Genomic DNA, 20,803 nt, shown 5'->3' with positions numbered 1-20,803 from the left:
TCCTCCGATTTTCTCCCATCCCAATGTTAGTCGTATGCCAATTCCCAGTCCCTTCCTGGTCGCTGCGCACTTACCCCCCACAGTCAGATCATCTGGGAGAGTGGAGGCTACCACGTGCTTCCTCCGACACACGTCCAGCCAATCACCGCTTCTTTTCACCTGGCAGCGCGGATCCTCCCTGAGAGGGCGTAGCGTGTGGGAGGATCACACTATCCCCCTCAAGTCCTATCCGCGCTTAGCAGGCGCCCCGACCGAACTGTAGGAGTCGCTGTTTACAACGACCCGGACCCACCCCGCCAGCTTCTCCCACCCTCTAATACAGCCAATTGTATTAGTGTGGACGGCCAGCCAAGCTGGTGACAACCCCGGAGCTGTGAGCTGGATTCGAACAGGCGAATCCAGCTCACAGCTCCGGGGTTGGTGACGAACGCAATCTCCGCTCGGCCACCTAACCGCCTAGCACCATGCATTCTAAATATACATCTAAATGCTACAGGTGAGGCTCAGGCTGGTTGACATGGACTACAGATGCTCTAGTCCTTCTGTTTAATTTAACAGTCCAATCTGTAACAGTCCAATCTATTATACGTAACAGTCCAATCTGTTTAATTTAACCGTCCAATCTCTAACAGTCCAATCAGTTTACCGTAACAGTACAATGATCCGTTTAATTGAACCTTCCAATCTGTTTACTATAACAGTCCAATCTGTTTAATTTAACAGTCCAATTTGTTTACCGTAACAGTCCAATCTGTTTAGTCTGTTTAATGTAACCCCCCACACCTCTCTTCGGTGTGTTTGCACATTCACCATGATGGATGTGACACAGTGAAATGGTGATGATGCAGATTTGGCCACATTGTAAGGTCACATGATCAGTTCCTGGGGGAGGAGACAGTACCGACATGCTCTACTAAAAAACAGACTAGTATAAATAACACAGTAGACAATGAAAAAAAGTTGTCATACTTTTGGGGGAGGCGCTGGGACTGTTGGAGGCGATCTGGCGCATGCGGCCTCCATGGCAACTGAGCGCCACGAGCCTGGAGATGACGGCGGTTTTGCCAAAGCCCACGCTGCCGAGCACGACGGCGCCGCGGCTCTCCGGCGAATCAGAACCTTTCAGAACCTCCTCCAGCTGCTGAAAGAGCCAATCGCGTCCCACGAACACGGAGTCCGTGGTGATGCTTGGTACCTCGAACAACAGCGGCTTGAGCATGATGTCCACAGGCTTGTAGGAGGCGAAGCGGGCTGCGGAGAGAGAAGGAACCAATCAAACCAGCTGCGGAGAGGGAATGAACCAATCAAACCAGCTGCGGAGAGGGAATGAACCAATCAAACCAGCTGCGGAGAGGGAATGAACCAATCAAACGAGCTGCGGAGAGGGAATGAACCAATCAAACAAGCTGCGGAGAGGGAATGAACCAATCAAACGAGCTGCAGAGAGGGAATGAACCAATCAAATGAGATGCAGAGAGAGAATGAACCAATCAAATGAGATGCAGAGAGGGAATGAACCAATCAAACGAGCTGCGGAGAGGGAATCAATCAATCAAACGAGCTGCGGAGAGGGAATGAACCAATCAAATGAGCTGCAGAGAGAGAATGAACCAATCAAATGAGCTGCAGAGAGAGAATGAACCAATCAAATGAGCTGCAGAGAGAGAATGAACCAATCAAACGAGCTGCGGAGAGGGAATGAACCAATCAAACGAGCTGCGGAGAGGGAATGAAACAATCAAACGAGCTGCGGAGAGGGAATGAAACAATCAAACGAGCTGCGGAGAGGGAATGAAACAATCAAAGCTAAATATGACATCATTATCTTCACCATATCTCTCTAGATGTTCCCCGTGTAAACACTTCCTTCAGTCAACCCTCCTTCCAGTTTGCTGCTCCCAGCAGTTGGAACGAGATGCAAAAGGATACCCTTCACTACTTTTAAGGACTCTAATCACAGAGTTGTTTACACACCTGCAACTGTCACCCAGCCTTTCAACTGTGATTAGTCTGTTCTGCTTCATGTATTACATACCGTGTCATTTTATTTGTTTGATGTGTTTTAATTATTTCCCTTACCTCTGTGATGTACGTATCGTATCGTCTGTCTCTTTTAAATTTAATTGTATCCCCTTCCCCCGTTACCCTTCGAGAGGCCCTTTTGTCCTCTCGCCAGGCCGTCGCTGTAAATAGGAGTTTCTTCTTATTGACCTGCCTGGTTAAATAAAGGTTAAATAAAAATCGTTCCACATGAATAATGATTACTATTGGCTCGTAGGAGCATCTCATGCTCAACGGCAACAGACCCACCCTCCCTTGGACTCTCTCCTGGACAAAATCCAAGCTCCGTTAGTGATGATACAATGTTTTCATATGTTTACACGTAGTGCTGTGTAGCAGCTGGTTTATATTCTCTGAAGCCTCTAGGACTTAATCAGAAATGATCCAATGAATATATAACTTCCACCGCTCCGCAGGGCTGGAACGCTGTTGACTGCTGATAAATGCCGCTAATGCCGGCCCGCCTTCCTCTTCAATTTATCTCCTAATAATTTCCCCCATCCCACACTTTAACGCTCCTCCCATTCATTCTCAGAACGTGCCAAAGGGAAGGTGTGTATAAATGATCCTATGCTCCGCTGGAAGGAACTTAAATTAAATATGTTTTTGTGTCTCAGGGTAATGAAACAGAACCGGTCCTGGAGAAAGATAGACTTAGTACCAGGATGTGACAGAACACACGCATAGTGCCAGGATGTGACAAGCTGTATCTATCTTCTAATCTACACTGTGCATATGTTGGACCACCAAATTGCACTCTGGTTGGATGCCAGACCTCTTTTCGTTGTACTGTACTTGTGCTGTATAATGAATACATTCAATACATTTTAATCTAATCTAATCTAATTTTATGTTGTGTAAATGTAGTTTTTTCAGTGACATGCTAACAGACTCCACTCACTTCCAATCAACATTGCTAACAATTTCTACTTCCAATATATGAATGGATTGAAATGACTGATGAGATCAGACTTCTTGAAGGTTGTATGGGGCGGCCAGACAGCTCTTGGCTCTTGCTCATTTTACTTTTACTTGCTCTTCTTTACTGTTGTGAAGCACTTTGAGCTGCAATTCGTGTATGAAAGGTGCTATACAAATAAAGTTTATAAGCATGAAGTGCAGAAACCCTATTGTTTGTGTGCATTTTTTTTTACGTTTTTTTTTTTAATTCATCTTCTCTTTCAGAAATGCTTTTGCAAATTCCCATAAGATGGTAAATGGTATTAACAACCATTATTAGGACAATAATTATGAAATCTGCAGGGTATGTCCAGATAACAACCAGAAATATTCCCTGAAAATCTCATTCAAATTGACCACTAGGGGGCACTACAAATTCACAAATGGGCGTGGCAACACATTTTTGACATCTCCTAAACCGTAAATCCAATTACAACCAAATATGCCATGGATTATTATTGGATCAAGCTTATCAAATGTTGTATAAGGCTTGTTTATATATATTTTTATTTTAAGATATTAACCAATTAACTTCAAAAGGCGTGGCTCAGCACATCAATTGATGCAAGTCAACAATCGTTAGGTCAATCATTACCAAATTTGCAGGGTATGTCCAGATAAGTACCCAAAACATATCCTGAGAATCCCATTCAAATCGACCACTAGGGGCCACTACAAATGTACAAAATGTGCGTGGAATAACACAAATCGGATTATATATCAACGTTTTCTTATCCAAACATTACAAAACGTACAGGACATGTTTCATAACACTGCTGAACCGTGTATGTGAACTTATTTTGCGATCCTAATGATCAATATTGGCCTGAAACCCGCAGATTGCCGCTTGCGGCCATATTTATTATCATTATTACTTGCACACTCCCTTCTGTACAGAAAACCTCACCGTCTGACCTCATTTCACATTAATCAGGGTATTTTTAACAATACAATTTAAGACTTTTTAAGACCTTTTTAAATTAATACCACTTGGAGCTAAATTGAATACCAATTTCACGACCATATTAGCTAAAAGACATAGCGCCACTGAACTGGCAGCAGCTGCACTCAACACGCCAATACAAATTCTCTCATGTCCAATAAATGCTCTCGCCAGACGCACCAAGCTCCCGGTAGCCCCGCAAGAAACAACGACTTGAATATTTAATATTATTTAATTTCCCGACAGCCCACCCCAAACATTTTATACCTGTGCAAATTAAATACCTTTTTAATACCTTTTAAGGCCTTAAATTGAGAATCATGAATGTATAATACATTTTAAGACTTTTGAATACCCCGCAGACACCGTGTTAATGACCTCTGATTCTAGTCTAGTTCAACACGCTGACTGTAACACAGTATGGAACTGCAGCTACTGGGAAACATACAGACACACAGGACAGACACAGCTAGGCCGCGCTGCACTGGGAAACATACAGACACACAGGACAGACACAGCTAGGCCGCGCTGCACTGGGAAACATACACACACACAGGACAGACACAGCTAGGCCGCGCTGCACTGGGAAACATACAGACACACAGGACAGACACAGCTAGGCCGCGCTGCACTGGGAAACATACAGACACACAGGACAGACACAGCTAGGCCGCGCTGCACTGGATCAGTCCAGAGAAATAAACCGTCTACACTAACAACAACTTCAGCTAAGCAGTGCAGCACTGGATCAGTTCAGGGAACCAAACCTTCTACACTCACAACAACGTCATGTCCGAGAGTAATGCAGTGAGAGGTTCTTAAAAAAATTTAAAGAAGGGTTAAACAGTTTGCGATGATCTAATGATCCACTAAATCATTCACGTCCTCATTGAATATTAACGCTGTCAGAGTCAGTAAACACAAGAGATTAAAAAAGATATACAGTGGGAAAATGAAAAAGGGGGATGAACTGAAACACAGTGACTCATTGAGAACGAGCTCATACGCTGCAGGTAATGTTTATATATATATATATAAATATATTCCACATAAATATCATAATTCACTTATGTGGGGGGGGGGGTGTACTTGTTTTATCTGTCTATATGTCAATCCGTTTTTAATTTGATTTGATTTATTATTATTTAATTTTGTATGTTATATCTTTATAAATACATATTTAAAATATATTTTCCTATTTTCAACTGTGTGTTGCTAACTCTGAAACATATAAAGGAACAGATAAAAGCTGCTCTTCCTCCAGTGTTGTGAGGAACAGATAAAAGCTGCTCTACCTTTGCCCTCCTGAGGAGCTCTTCCTCCAGTGTTGTGCCACGGTAGCCGAATGGACGTACGCAGGGGAGCGTTACGCTGCTCATCAAGAAAACTCAGGTCCTCCAGCTTAGTGGAACTGGTGGCTGTAGAGAGAGAGAGAGAGGGGGGGTGAGAGAGAGGGGGAGAGGGAGATAGAGAGAGATAGGAAGAGAGAGAGGTAGAAAGTGATTTAGATTCAATTTATTTCCACCAAAGTAAATTTGCACATAGAATAAATTTGACTTGGTGAGGCTGATGCAGTGCCATATTCAAACTGACACAACACAATGGAATGGATCAGAGAGGCAGAGTGGATCAGAGAGAGAGGGAAAGTGGATCAGAGTTTGATTGATTGATTGATTGATTGATTGAAAACTTTATTAACAGATTGCAGAATGGGTACAGTACAGTTCAGCTCAAAACATACAATTGTTAAGGGGATGCAGACCAGAGAAAGACTTTCGTCTTGTTTACATCAGGGTCCCCCATTTTCAATTCATCATAACATATGACATACATGACATACAGATACAGTACTGCTGCTACATCTATACATTTATGACATACCAGATTTGCAAATACAGTACTGTTTGTGATACGAAAAGAGTCCAGAAAAGAGAGTATATACATCTGACGTAGAAACTGTACATTGGAGGAGGTTGGGTAGGTGGGGTGGGGGGGACTGTACATTGGAGGTGGTTGGGTGGGTGTGTGGGGGGGGGGGTTGGGTAAAAGGGGTGGGTGGGTGGGTGGGGGACACTGTACAACTGTACAAGCAAAACTGTACATTGGAATATTGACAAAACCATACTTGGTCATTTACTGTACATTGGAGGGGGTTGTGTTAGGACATTTACAGGGGCCAGTTTCGAATTGCAGTCTCCCGTAGGTGTTCTTTGAGAGTGTTTTTGAAAGTGGGTAGTGATTCACATTCCTTTACAGCTTTGGGTAGGGCGTTCCACATTGATGTGGCATAATTGCGAAACGTGTTTAGTCCCTTGTTTGAGCCGAATCTGGATTTAACATGATTTGTGGAGCTCCCTCTGGTGTTGTGATCGTGGTATTCACTGACCTTTGGGAAGTATTTTGACATGTACATGGGTACCTTGGTCGTGTAGTGTATCTTGTAGACCAGGCCCATTGCAAGTTGCTGTACTCTGTCGTCTACTCTAAGCCATCCTAGGTTGTCAAAGTGGGCAGGGGTGAGGTGGGTTCTAGGAGTAAGGTCAAGCAGTAGTCTGACCAGTTTGTTTTGAGATGTTTGTAATTTTGTTTTTAGCGCCTTTGAGGTGCTTTGGTACCATGAGGTGCAAGCATAGTCGTAGTACCCTTGAATGAGTGCTCCTGCCAGAGTCTTCAGGGTATTCTTGTTTACCAGAGAGGAGATCCGGTACAAGAATAGAGTTCGTTGGTTGACTTTTTTTTATTACATTGGATGCCATTTTGTCACAGGAAAGATTTGCCTCTAGGATGGAACCCAGGTAGGTAATTTCTTCTTTCCTTGTGACAATATTGTCACCCACTGTAACTGAGAAGCCGTCGGTCTTGCTGAGTTTGTTATTTGAACCGAAGAGAATGGACTCTGTTTTGCCCATGTGTAATGATAGTTTGTTGTCGGCGAGCCATATGCAGATTTTGCCTAGTTCCGAGCTGAGGGTTTTTTCAACCTGTAACTTGTTCTTGTCAGAGACCAGCAGGGCTGAGTCGTCCGCAAACAGGAACAAGTTGCGGTCACAAGCTGACACCATGTCATTTGCATAAATTAGAGAGAGGCAGAGTGGATCAGAGAGAGGCAGAGTGGATCAGAGAGAGGCAGAGTGGATCAGAGAGAGGCAGAGTGGATCAGAGAGAGGCAGAGTGGATCAGAGAGAGAGGCAGAGTGGATCAGAGAGAGGCAGAGTAGATCAGAGAGAGAGGCAGAGTGGATCAGAGAGAGAGAGTGGATCAGAGAGAGGCAGAGTGGATCAGAGAGAGAGGCAGAGTGGATCAGAGAGAGGCAGAGTGGATCAGAAAGAGAGGCAGAGTGGATCAGAGAGAGGCAGAGTGGATCAGAGAGAGAGGCAGAGTGGATCAGAGAGAAAGGCAGAGTGGATCAGAGAGAGAGGCAGAGTGGATCAGAGAGAAAGGCAGAGTGGATCAGAGAAAGAGGCAGAGTGGATCAGAGAGAGGCAGAGTGGATCAGAGAGAGGCAGAGTGGATCAGAGAGAGGGAGAGTGGATCAGAGAGAGATAGATGTTAGATAGTGGCATTGGAGGGAAAACCTACGACCTCATAAAGTCAATGTACACCAACAACACATGTGCTGTGAGGATTGAGGGAAAACACACAGACTTCTTCCCTCAACGCCGTGGGGTTAGACAGGGGTGCAGTTTGAGTCCAACCCTCTTCAACATATACATAAATGAACTGGCAAAAACATTGGAACAAACTGCAGCACCTGGCCTCCCCCTAGCAGACACAGAAGTCAAATGCCTACTGTTCGCAGATGACCTGGTGCTGCTGTCCCCAACTAAAGAAGGGCTACAACAGCACCTTGACCTTCTGCACAAATTCTCCCAGACATGGGCACTGACAGTAAACCTAAACAAAACTAAAATTATGATATTCCAAAAAAGGCACAGCCTACAACAACAAAAACACAAATTCCTCCTAGACACAATTTCCCTAGAACACACAAAAAACTACACATATCTCGGCCTAAACATCAGTGCTACAGGGAACTTCAATCAAGCTGTGAACGACCTGAGAGACAAAGCAAGAAGGGCTTTCTATGCCATAAAAAGGAACATCAAGTTAGACATTCCAATCAAAATCTGGCTCAAAATATTAGACTCCGTCATAGAACCGATTTCCCTATATGGTTGTGAAGTCTGGGGCCCACTTGCAAACCAAGACTTCACCAAATGGGACAAACACCCAACTGAGACTCTGCATGCAGAATTTTGCAAATCCATTCTCCGCACCCAACGGAAAACGCCAAATAATGCATGCAGAGCAGAACTAGGAAGATACCCACTAATCATCAAAATTCAAAAAAGAGCATTCAAATTCCACAACCACCTAAAAGAAAGCGACCCAGACACACTCCACAACATAGCCCTCACCCACAGAGATACCCTCGATAGATGCCCACTCAGCCAGATGGTTCTGGGACTCTGCTCACAAACACAAGCAGAGCCACCAGACAGAAACCACACTGGACTAAATCAAATTATAAGAAAACAAAAAGAAAACTATCTGACACATTGGAAAGAAACAACCCAAAACCAGAGCAAATTGAAATGCTATTTGGCCCTAAACAGAGAGTACACAGTGGCAGAATACCTGAGCACTGTGACTGACCCAAAACTAAGAAGATCCTTGACTAGGTACAGACTCAGCGAGCACAGCCTAGCCATTGAGAAAGGCCGCCATAGGCAGACCTGGCTCCCAAGAGAAGACAGACTGTGCACCCACTGCACACAAGACGAGGTGGAAACCGAGCTCCACTTCTTAACAACCTGCCCACTATACCAAGACATCAGAGACATATACTTCCCACAAATTGCAAACACCCAAAGAGACTTTGAAAACATGGACAATAACTCAAAACTCCCATACCTACTGGGAGAAATACAAGAATGTGCAAACACAGCAGCAAGATTTGTGAGCTGCTGTGACAAGAAAAGGACATCCAGCGGAATACAACCACCATAAAGACTGTACAAGAAATTCCGTCTGTAATGTACTGATTTCTTTTGTTTTCTCTGTTTGATTGTTTTGGTTTGTTTTGTTTTGTTTGGCTTTGGCAATGTAAACGTATGTTTCCCATGTCAATAAAGCCCATTTGAATTGAATTGAATTGAAATTGAGAGGCAGAGTGGTGGATCAGAGAGAGAGGGAGAGGCAGTCCGCTGCCCCCTGGAGGTGGTCTGGGCAGGTACAAATACTGCAGGGAGGAGAGCACAGAGCAGCATCCCCAAACCAGAACTGAACCCCCACCCCCGACCCCCTCACTCTCCAGTTCCCCTTGATTCAAGCTGCTGCAGAAAGCACAGGTCCGTTCCCACCTGGCCCGGGAAGCTTACTTTCAACATGTACCACAAGTCACACTACCAAGGACTGCTTTTCTATAGCGCTTTTCTAGGATGCAAAGCACTTTACAATGGAAAAACTGCATACTATTTTCCCCCCAGTATGGGAGGTCCTAGTGGGAATCAAACCCCTAACCACGGCAGTGCCTCGTCTCCACTAGTCAGGGTTTAGCCGTGCTGTGGCCTGTCTGGCACACAGTGAGCATCTTTAGAACCTGGCCAAACCTGGCTGGACCCCGGCTGAGACAGACACATTTCACAAGCTAGCCAGACCTGACTGGGACTGTTGTATCAAGTTTGTTTATTAAATATCACAATAAAATACACTTACTTTACGGTGAAATGCTTGGTTCTGTATGAGCCCCTGAGTGTGTGCTTCATACAGTAAAAAAAAAAGTAAGAAAGAAAGTAAGTAAAGAGGAATATACAATATACATTGAGCATACTGATGGCCTGGGGATAGAAGCTCCTTCTGAGTCTCTCTGTACTGGCCATGAGACTCCGGTAGCGCTTGCCTGACCGCAACAGTTCAAAGAGGCAGTTGTTTGGGTGACTAGAGTCTTTGGTTATCATCATGGTTTAGCTTGTGTACAGTTTAGATTGTGAATTTAGATTTATCTTTTTTGGGAATTCTGAGGTTGCTTTACAATAACTGTTTGTGTGGAGACACAAACCCAACCATACCACACCATACTAGACCATGGCTAGCCCCAGCCAGGCTGAACATAGCTAATGGAGACACAAACCAAACCATACCATACTAGACCATGACTAGGCCCAGCCAGGCTGAACATACCTAATGGAGACACAAACCCAACCATACCATACCATACTAGACCATGACTAGCCCCAGCCAGGCTGAACATAGCTAATGGAGACACAAACCAAACCATACCATACTAGACCATGACTAGGCCCAGCCAGGCTGAACATACCTAATGGAGACACAAACCCAACCATACCATACATACCATACTAGACCTTGACTAGCCCCAGCCAAGCTGAACATAGCTAATGGAGACACAAACCAAACCATACCATACTAGACCATGACTAGGCCCAGCCAGGCTGAACATAGCTAATGGAGACACAAACCCAACCATACCATACCATACTAGACCATGGCTAGCCCCAGCCAGGCTGAACATAGCTAATGGAGACACAAACCCAACCATACCATACCATACTAGACCATGACTAGGCCCAGCCAGGCTGAACATACCTAATGGAGACACAAACCCAACCATACCATACATACCATACTAGACCTTGACTAGCCCCAGCCAAGCTGAACATAGCTAATGGAGACACAAACCAAACCATACCATACTAGACCATGACTAGGCCCAGCCAGGCTGAACATAGCTAATGGAGACACAAACCCAACCATACCATACCATACTAGACCATGGCTAGCCCCAGCCAGGCTGAACATAGCTAATGGAGACACAAACCCAACCATACCATACCGTGCTAGACCATGGCTAGCCCCAGCCAGGCTGAACATACTGTATCTAATGGAGACAAGGTGCCATGCTCAGAGCCAAGCACTCGTTGAGTTATACAGAACGCATTACTTTTAGTACATAGTTAAACCTCTAATTAGAAGAATCTCTGTATCACCGGCAACCGGCATACCGTCCCTCAGAGGCTGCAGGAGGCTCAGTGTTTAAGCTAGCATGAAACTAGAGATTGCCAAGAATCTGGATACCAACCATGTCATGATACTAGTAACTAGTACTAGGAAAGAGGCGAACTATTACTCCATATTTAAGCTACATTTGGACAGGAGCACGCTGTCCTCTGGACCTGGTGGTGTTGTTGTCCAGCAGGGAGCACTCTGTCCTCTGGACTGGTGGTGTTGTTTTCCAGCAGGGAGCACTCTGTCCTCTGGACCTGGTGGTGGTGTTGTCCAGTAGGGGGCACTCTGTCCTCTGGACCTGGCAGTAACAATGCTCCCGTCACAGTGACAGGGACACTGTACAGCTGTGAGTATCGTCCTTCGGATGAGACATTAAACCGAAGTCCCGACTGAATTCACTCGTTAAAGAACTCAGGGCGTTTGTCGCAAAGAGCAGGGCGTTCCCTGTCGTTCCTGGCTAGATTCCCAATCTGGTCTGACACCAAGGCCACCTAATCATTAATTAATTGGCTGATATAAATCCCTGTCTCCTGAGCCTTTCAGCCATTGTGTAGTGTGATGTGTGCCTGGTGCCAGTGTATGGCAGCCATTGAACCTGCGTAGCCCAAGGTTGGGTGCTACACAGTGGTGGTGGAGGAGGCTATTTCCACCCTCCATTGTAAATCACTTTGAGTGTCTAGAACAGCGCTATATAAATGCAATATTCATTAAATCATTCATAAACATTTCTCAAAACAGCTTTTATTTCCTACTCCTCCTTGGCCGTTCATGTGATTCTCACTAAACCTAATTTGTGGCGTCTGTCTAGTGACCACCATTTTTAAAAGTAGAATAAAAATGTTTCTAGTTAAGGTAATTTAGAACTGTACTTTGTAAAGAAACTCAAAGTGTTAAGAGCGATGCACTGCTCTGTTGTATGTTAGAACTTTGTAAAGAAACTCAAAGTATTAAGAGCGATACACTGCTCTGTTATATATTTTTTATTGAACACATTTTTATCACACTTTTTACTGTCTGTTCTATTTTATAATCTTTTGCCTATTTTAAACTGAATCAAACCGCACTTTTTTTACTCTATCTAATCTATTCTATTTTATTATTTGTATTACTGAAAAACTGTGATTTACCTTACCTTGCTACCTCTCTATCTTTTTTTATTACATTTTTTATGCTCGCTTATGCCTGTATTTTTTACTGTTGTGAAGCACTTTGAACTGCAATTTCTGTATGAAAAGTGCTATACAAATAAAGTTATTATTATTATTATTATTATTATTATTATTATTATTATTATTATTATTATTATTATTATTATTATTATTATTATTATTATTATGAGTTATTATTTAATTAATATTGCAGTAAATCAGTGGCTGTAACTCAACGAGGAAAAGGTGTAATTGCACCACATTTCTTCACAACACCTGTATAAACCTTCCCGCATTGAAACAACTCCATGGTTGACCTATTCAATGAAATACTTATATACAATAGCAAAAAACAACATACAAGCACATATGTTGCTAAAAACTACATAGCTCAAAAACTTTGATGATCGCACTCCACCTTGACTTTGGAACTCCCTCCCTCAGACCATCAGAGACTCCCCCACACTCTCCACCTTCAAATCCCGCCTCAAAACCCACCTGTTCACCCTAGCCTTCAACCTTCCCCACCCATAACCCCCCCCCTCCAACCTGTTGTGATCTTTGTTACTGTGGCCTTATGTTTTCTGTTTTCCTATGGTCTTATTATGTTCCTTTTGCTTCTTTGTTTTCTCTGTTTTCCCCACCTAATGTCAGCGACTTCGGGTTCCTGAGAAGCGCTTTATAAATGCAATGAATTATTATTATTATTAAAACAATCAAAACCAAGGAAAGGAAGTTGCAAGAGAAACAATAAATACAATAGAGAAAAAGCTAAAAGTTGGGTAGTGTGTATGTGTATGCTTGTACCATACAAGCACACACACAAGGGGGCATGTTTCAGTCAAATATAGCCTGATCACACAATGGCACAATAGTTAGTTTGAACCGTAGAATAAAGAAACTGTAGGTTCTCCTGAAGTATAAGAAACACTTGATGCTGACGGTGAGACTGAGTTCAGAACTGTCCTGGAGCACAGGAAGAACATACTGACTGAACTGTCCTGAGACACAAGAAGAACATACTGACTGAACTGTCCTGAGACACAGGAAGAACATATTGACTGAACTGTCCTGGAGCACAGGAAGAACATACTGACTGAACTGTCCTGAGACACAGGAAGAACATACTGACTGAACTGTCCTGAGACACAGGAAGAACATACTGACTGAACTGTCCTGAGACACAGGAAGAACATACTGACTGAACTGTCCTGGAGCACAGGAAGAACATACTGACTGAACTGTCCTGAGACACAGGAAGAACATACTGACTGAACTGTCCTGAGACACAGGAAGAACATACTGACTGAACTGTCCTGGAGCACAGGAAGAACATACTGACTGAACTGTCCTGGAGCACAGGAAGAACATACTGACTGAACTGTCCTGAGACACAGGAAGAACATACTGACTGAACTGTCCTGAGACACAGGAAGAACATACTGACTGAACTGTCCTGAGACACAGGAAGAACATACTGACTGAACTGTCCTGGAGCACAGGAAGAACTGACTGAACTGTCCTGGGGCACAGGAAGAACATACTGACTGAACTGTCCTGGAGCACAGGAAGAACATACTGACTGAACTGTCCTGGGGCACAGGAAGAACATACTGACTGAACTGTCCTGAGACACAGGAAGAACATACTGACTGAACTGTCCTGGAGCACAGGAAGAACATGCTAACTGAACTGTCCTGAGACACAGGAAGAACATACTGACTGAACTGTCCTGAGACACAGGAAGAACATACTGACTGAACTGTCCTGAGACACAGGAAGAACATACTGACTGAACTGTCCTCAGGAAGAACATACTGACTGAACTGTCCTCAGGAAGAACATACTGACTGAACTGTCCTGGGGCACAGGAAGAACATGCTAACTGAACTGTCCTGGGGCACAGGAAGAACATACTGACTGAACTGTCCTGGAGCACAGGAAGAACATGCTGACTGAACTGTCGTGGAGCACAGGAAGAACATGCTAACAGAACTGTCCTGAGACACAGGAAGAACATACTGACTGAACTGTCCTGAGACACAGGAAGAACATACTGACTGAACTGTCCTGGAGCACATGAAGAACATACTGACTGAACTGTCCTGAGACACAGGAAGAACATACTGACTGAACTGTCCTGAGACACAGGAAGAACATACTGACTGAACTGTCCTGGGGCACAGGAAGAACATACTGACTGAACTGTCCTGAGACACAGGAAGAACATACTGACTGAACTGTCCTGAGACACAGGAAGAACATACTGACTGAACTGTCCTGGAGCACAGGAAGAACATACTGACTGAACTGTCCTGGAGCACAGGAAGAACATACTGACTGAACTGTCCTGGAGCACAGGAAGAACATGCTAACTGAACTGTCCTGAGACACAGGAAGAACATACTGACTGAACTGTCCTGGGGCACAGGAAGAACATACTGACTGAACTGTCCTGAGACACAGGAAGAACATACTGACTGAACTGTCCTGGAGCACAGGAAGAACATGCTAACTGAACTGTCCTTGAGCACAGGAAGAACATACTGACTGAACTGTCCTGGGGCACAGGAAGAACATACTGACTGAACTGTCCTGGGGCACAGGAAGAACATACTGACTGAACTGTCCTGAGACACAGGAAGAACATACTGACTGAACTGTCCTGGAGCACAGGAAGAACATGCTAACTGAACTGTCCTTGAGCACAGGAAGAACATACTGACTGAACTGTCCTGGGGCACAGGAAGAACATACTGACTGAACTGTCCTGAGACACAGAAAGAACATACTGACTGAACTGTCCTGGAGCACAGGAAGAACATGCTAACTGAACTGTCCTGGGGCACAGGAAGAACATGCTAACTGAACTGTCCTGGGGCACAGGAAGAACATGCTAACTGAACTGTCCTGGGGCACAGGAAGAACATGCTAACTGAACTGTCCTGGGGCACAGGAAGAACAGACTGACTGAACTGTCCTGAGACACGGGAAGAACATACTGACTGAACTGTCCTGAGACACAGGAAGAACATACTGACTAAACTGTCCTGGGGCACAGGAAGAACATGCTAACTGAACTGTCCTGAGACACAGGAAGAACATACTGACTGAACTGTCCTGGGGCACAGGAAGAACATACTGACTGAACTGTCCTGGAGCACAGGAAGAACATACTGACTGAACTGTCCTGAGACACAGGAAGAACATGCTAACTGAACTGTCCTGGAGCACAGGAAGAACATACTGCTGACTGAACTGTCCTCAGGAAGAACATACTGACTGAACTGTACTGGGGCACAGGAAGAACATACTGACTGAACTGTCCTGAGACACAGGAAGAACATACTGACTGAACTGTCCTGGGGCACAGGAAGAACATGCTAACTGAACTGTCCTGGGGCACAGGAAGAACATGCTAACTGAACTGTCCTGGGGCACAGGAAGAACATACTGACTGAACTGTCCTGGGGCACAGGAAGAACATACTGACTGAACTGTCCTGGAGCACAGGAAGAACATACTGACTGAACTGTCCTGGGGCACAGGAAGAACATACTGACTGAACTGTCCTGAGACACAGGAAGAACATACTGACTGAACTGTCCTGGATCACAGGAAGAACATACTGACTGAACTGTCCTGAGACACAGGAAGAACATACTGACTGAACTGTCCTGGATCACAGGAAGAACATACTGACTGAACTGTCCTGAGACACAGGAAGAACATACTGACTGAACTGTCCTCAGGAAGAACATACTGACTGAACTGTCCTGAGACACAGGAAGAACATACTGACTGAACTGTCCTGGAGCACAGGAAGAACATGCTAACTGAACTGTCCTGGGGCACAGGAAGAACATACTGACTGAACTGTCCTGGAGCACAGGAAGAACATACTGACTGAACTGTCCTGGAGCACAGGAAGAACATACTGACTGAACTGTCCTGGAGCACAGGAAGAACATACTGACTGAACTGTCCTGGAGCACAGGAAGAACATACTGACTGAACTGTCCTGGGGCACAGGAAGAACATACTGACTAAACTGTCCTGGGGCACAGGAAGAACATGCTAACTGAACTGTCCTGAGACACAGGAAGAACATACTGACTGAACTGTCCTGGAGCACAGGAAGAACATGCTAACTGAACTGTCCTGGAGCACAGAAAGAACATACTGCTGACTGAACTGTCCTCAGGAAGAACATACTGACTGAACTGTCCTGGGGCACAGGAAGAACATACTGACTGAACTGTCCTGGAGCACAGGAAGAACATACTGACTGAACTGTCCTGAGACACAGGAAGAACATACTGACTGAACTGTCCTGGGACACAGGAAGAACATGCTAACTGAACTGTCCTGGGGCACAGGAAGAACATGCTAACTGAACTGTCCTGGGGCAATCATATGTGACCGCGACCAGTGATTTTGCCCACATGTCTACATTTTCATTTTCCAGATTGGGAAAGTACAGAATATAAGCTTTCAAATGATGTGTCATACTTTGAAATCTGAGAATGTTATTATTGTGATGTGCTAATTTTAAATCTTGTAGCAGTCTTTTTTCCCCAGAGACTTAGGTGCTTGTTACACTAGTGTTTTTGTCGTCGTTTTTTTAATACGTTTGATGTCCCTTTTACACAGAAATGCGTTTTTTGGCGTTTTTTGGCGGATACGTTGTGGCCCTAGCTGAAACGCTAAATTGTGTTTGCGTTTTGGAGTAGCGCCAAAGACTCGCCGACAACAGTCGTGTAGTCTGCACGGAGCCGTTGTTGCGAAAACGCCCATGCGCAGTAGATACCATCTGTGTGCCCTTCCGGTGACAGCAGAGCTGTCCCAAATAGCTGCAGCTACCATGTGTTGTCAAGTTATTGTTATAAGGACCCCAGTCCAAGCTACAACAGTCTGCATTTGTTTGTATTGAGCCGTATTGTATTGTACCCATTATGCAATATGTTAAATAAAGTTTACATCCATTCATTCTGCTAGCATTACCGATTGGTTGGCTAACATGAGCTAACGTTAGCTATCAGACCCTGTTAGCTCAAAGCTCCTCTTTCAACTTAACAAGCATTAAACAAAATGGCCCAGTCATCTATTCACCTTTGTTTAATACACACAGCGTTGTCTCTAATGTTATCTAACTACTGATAGCTCCCGATATCATCAGTTTGGTGCTGGCTAACTAGCGTGAGCTAACGTTAGCTTCTAGCCACAATGCTATATTGTTATAATGGCATATTCCATTGACGTTAGCATGCAGCTAACTGTAGCTACCGATCTTTTTTTAGACTAAACTATCCGCTCTTGGTGGTCACTTGTGTTGATGTTAGTTTTGTTTCATCAACAAATGACAGGCAGAACACACAGTGAATGTATCCGTTTTGTTTATTGCACTTTTATTAGACTTTGCTGAAAAAGAATTGCTGCATTGGGTAAAATAGGCAAAGATGGTGGCGCCCATAGGCGCCCGCCTTGTTGACATGTTCTTTGCAGGAAGTGTATTGGCACATTCAAGTTCTGATTGGTTGAAATTGCCTTCATGTTCGCCACCTACTGCCACCTACTGCTTTGGCAGTGTACTACATCACTGTGCTCAGGTGACAAAAACGAAAGTGTGACTCGAGGCTGCTACGTTGCGGCGAAACTCATCCGACAATGAAACGAAAATGAAACGAAAGGTGTAACCGGCGCCTTAAGGCCCTTGTTACACACAGTGTTTTTGTGCTCGTTTTTATACGTTTTTGAATACGTTTGCTGTCCCTGTTACATAGAAATGCCGTTTTTGCCGGATACGTTGTGGCCCTACTGAAAACGCTAAATTGTGTTTTCCGTTTTGGAGTAGCGCCAAAACTCGCCGACAACATGTGTGTAATCTGCACGGAGCCGTTTTTGCGAAAACGCCCATGCGCAGTAGATACCATCTGCGTGCCCTTCCGGTGACAGCAGAGCTGTCCCAAATAGCTGCAGCTACCATGTGTTGTCAAGTTATTGTTATAAGGACCCCAGTCCAAGCTACAACAGTCTGCATTTGTTTGTATTGAGCCGTATTGTATTGTACCCATTATGCAATATGTTAAATAAAGTTTACATCCATTCATTCTGCTAGCATTACCGATTGGTTGGCTAACATGAGCTAACGTTAGCTATCAGACCCTGTTAGCTCAAAGCTCCTCTTTCAACTTAACAAGCATTAAACAAAATGGCCCAGTCATCTATTCACCTTTGTTTAATACACACAGCGTTGTCTCTAATGTTATCTAACTACTGATAGCTCCCGATATCATCAGTTTGGTGCTGGCTAACTAGCGTGAGCTAACGTTAGCTTCTAGCCACAATGCTATATTGTTATAATGGCATATTCCATTGACGTTAGCATGCAGCTAACTGTAGCTACCGATCTTTTTTTAGACTAAACTATCCGCTCTTGGTGGTCACTTGTGTTGATGTTAGTTTTGTTTCATCAACAAATGACAGGCAGAACACACAGTGAATGTATCCGTTTTGTTTATTGCACTTTTATTAGACTTTGCTGAAAAAGAATTGCTGCATTGGGTAAAATAGGCAAAGATGGTGGCGCCCATAGGCGCCCGCCTTGTTGACATGTTCTTTGCAGGAAGTGTATTGGCACATTCAAGTTCTGATTGGTTGAAATTGCCTTCATGTTCGCCACCTACTGCCACCTACTGCTTTGGCAGTGTACTACATCACTGTGCTCAGGTGACAAAAACGAAAGTGTGACTCGAGGCTGCTACGTTGCGGCGAAACTCATCCGACAATGAAACGAAAATGAAACGAAAGGTGTAACCGGCGCCTTAAGGCCCTTGTTACACACAGTGTTTTTGTGCTCGTTTTTATACGTTTTTGAATACGTTTGCTGTCCCTGTTACATAGAAATGCCGTTTTTGCCGGATACGTTGTGGCCCTACTGAAAACGCTAAATTGTGTTTTCCGTTTTGGAGTAGCGCCAAAACTCGCCGACAACATGTGTGTAATCTGCACGGAGCCGTTTTTGCGAAAACGCCCATGCGCAGTAGATACCATCTGCGTGCCCTTCCGGTGACAGCAGAGCTGTCCCAAATAGCTGCAGCTACCACGTGTTGTCAAGTTATTGTTATAAGGACCCCAGTCCAAGCTACAACAGTCTGCATTCCCTTAACAATTGTTTGTATTGAGCCGTATTGTATTGTACCCATTATGCAATATGTTAAATAAAGTTTACATCCATTCATTCTGCTAGCATTACCGATTGCATGAGCAGCTGGCTAACGTTAGCTATCAGACCCTGTTAGCTCAGAGCTCCTCTTTCAATCTTAACAAGCATTAAACTAAATGGCCCAGTCATCTATTCACCTTTGTTTAATACACACGGCGTTGAGAGAGGGGTGGGGGGTGAGAGAGAAATATGTTGGGGGTGAGAGACGGAGAGAGAAAAAGAGAGAGAGGAGATAGAAAAAGAGAGAGAGACAGAGAGAGAGAGAAAGGAAGAGAGAGGTGGGGTGAGGGAGAAAGGGATAGAGACATAGAGGGAGAATGGGAACAAAACACCCGGCAAGCGCCAATGTCGTGTAAAAACTTTCTGAATGTTCATGGCTGAACAGACCTGAACATGGTTATCACCATGGTTATCATTAGTTTACCACTGGCATTTACCACTTGGTTAGTTTACCACTGGCATTTACCACTTGGTTAGTTTACCACTGGTCTTTACCACCTGGTTAGTTTACCACTGGTCTTTACCACTTGGTTAGTTTACCACTGGCATTTACATATGTCCCCACTGCCAAATGTTCCCACAGCCCTATGTTCTCACAGCCCCAATGTTCCTACAGCCCTATGTTCCTACAGCCCTATGTTCCTACAGCCCTATGTTCTCACAGCCCCTATGTTCTCACAGCCCCAATGTTCCTACAGCCCTATGTCAGATTCAGATTCAGATTCAGACAACTTTATTGGTCCCCGTGGGGCAATTCATATTTGCAGCTTCACCACAAGCAACAAAGACAGACAAACAAACAACAAAACATCTCAACGACAGCACGGAAAATAAAAAGAGAAACACTCCATGTGATACAGCCCTATGTTCTCACAGCCCTATGTTCTCACAGCCCCTATGTTCCCACTGCCCTATGTTCCTACTGCCCTATGTTCTCACAGCCCTATGTTCCTACAGCCCTATGTTCTCACAACCCTATGTTCCTACAGCCCTATGTTCCCACAGCCCTATGTTCCCACTGCCCTATGTTCCTACAGCCCTATGTTCCCACAGCCCTATGTTCTCACAGCCCTATGTTCTCACAGCCCTATGTTCTCACAGCCCTATGTTCTCACAGCCCTATGTTCTCACAACCCTATGTTCCTACAGCCCTATGTTCCCACAGCCCTATGTTCCCACTGCCCTATGTTCTCACAGCCCTATGTTCTCACAGCCCTATGTTCTCACAGCCCTATGTTCCTACAGCCCTATGTTCTCACAGCCCTATGTTCCCACTGCCCTATGTTCATACAGCCCTATGTTCCCACTGCCCTATGTTCCCACAGCCCTATGTGCCCACTGCCCTATGTTCCCACTGCCCTATGTTCCCACTGCCCTATGTTCCCACTGCCCTATGTTCCCACAGCACTATGTTCCTACAGCCCTATGTTCCTACAG

At 44.6% G+C, this 20,803-nt stretch overlaps 1 protein-coding gene across 1 annotated transcript in view; it reads right to left on the bottom strand.

Moving 5' to 3' along the window:
* Nucleotides 1-20,803, bottom strand: part of tanc1b (tetratricopeptide repeat, ankyrin repeat and coiled-coil containing 1b) — a gene marked incomplete at its 5' end in the record, with an annotated part of 277,345 nt that overhangs the window by 135,128 nt on the left and 121,414 nt on the right. The window contains 2 exons of the mRNA XM_084311419.1: nt 970-1,251; nt 5,260-5,382. Coding sequence (XP_084167545.1) covers nt 970-1,251; nt 5,260-5,382 — 405 coding nt within the window. The remainder of the gene's footprint in view (nt 1-969; nt 1,252-5,259; nt 5,383-20,803) is intronic.

The sequence above is a fragment of the Notolepis coatsorum genome (genome assembly GCF_963971535.1).
Source record: "Notolepis coatsorum genome assembly, chromosome: 3".
NCBI classification, from domain to species: domain Eukaryota; kingdom Metazoa; phylum Chordata; class Actinopteri; order Aulopiformes; family Paralepididae; genus Notolepis; species Notolepis coatsorum.
Note: the sequence above shows the minus strand (reverse complement) of the source record. Positions and strands in the feature narration are given on the sequence as shown.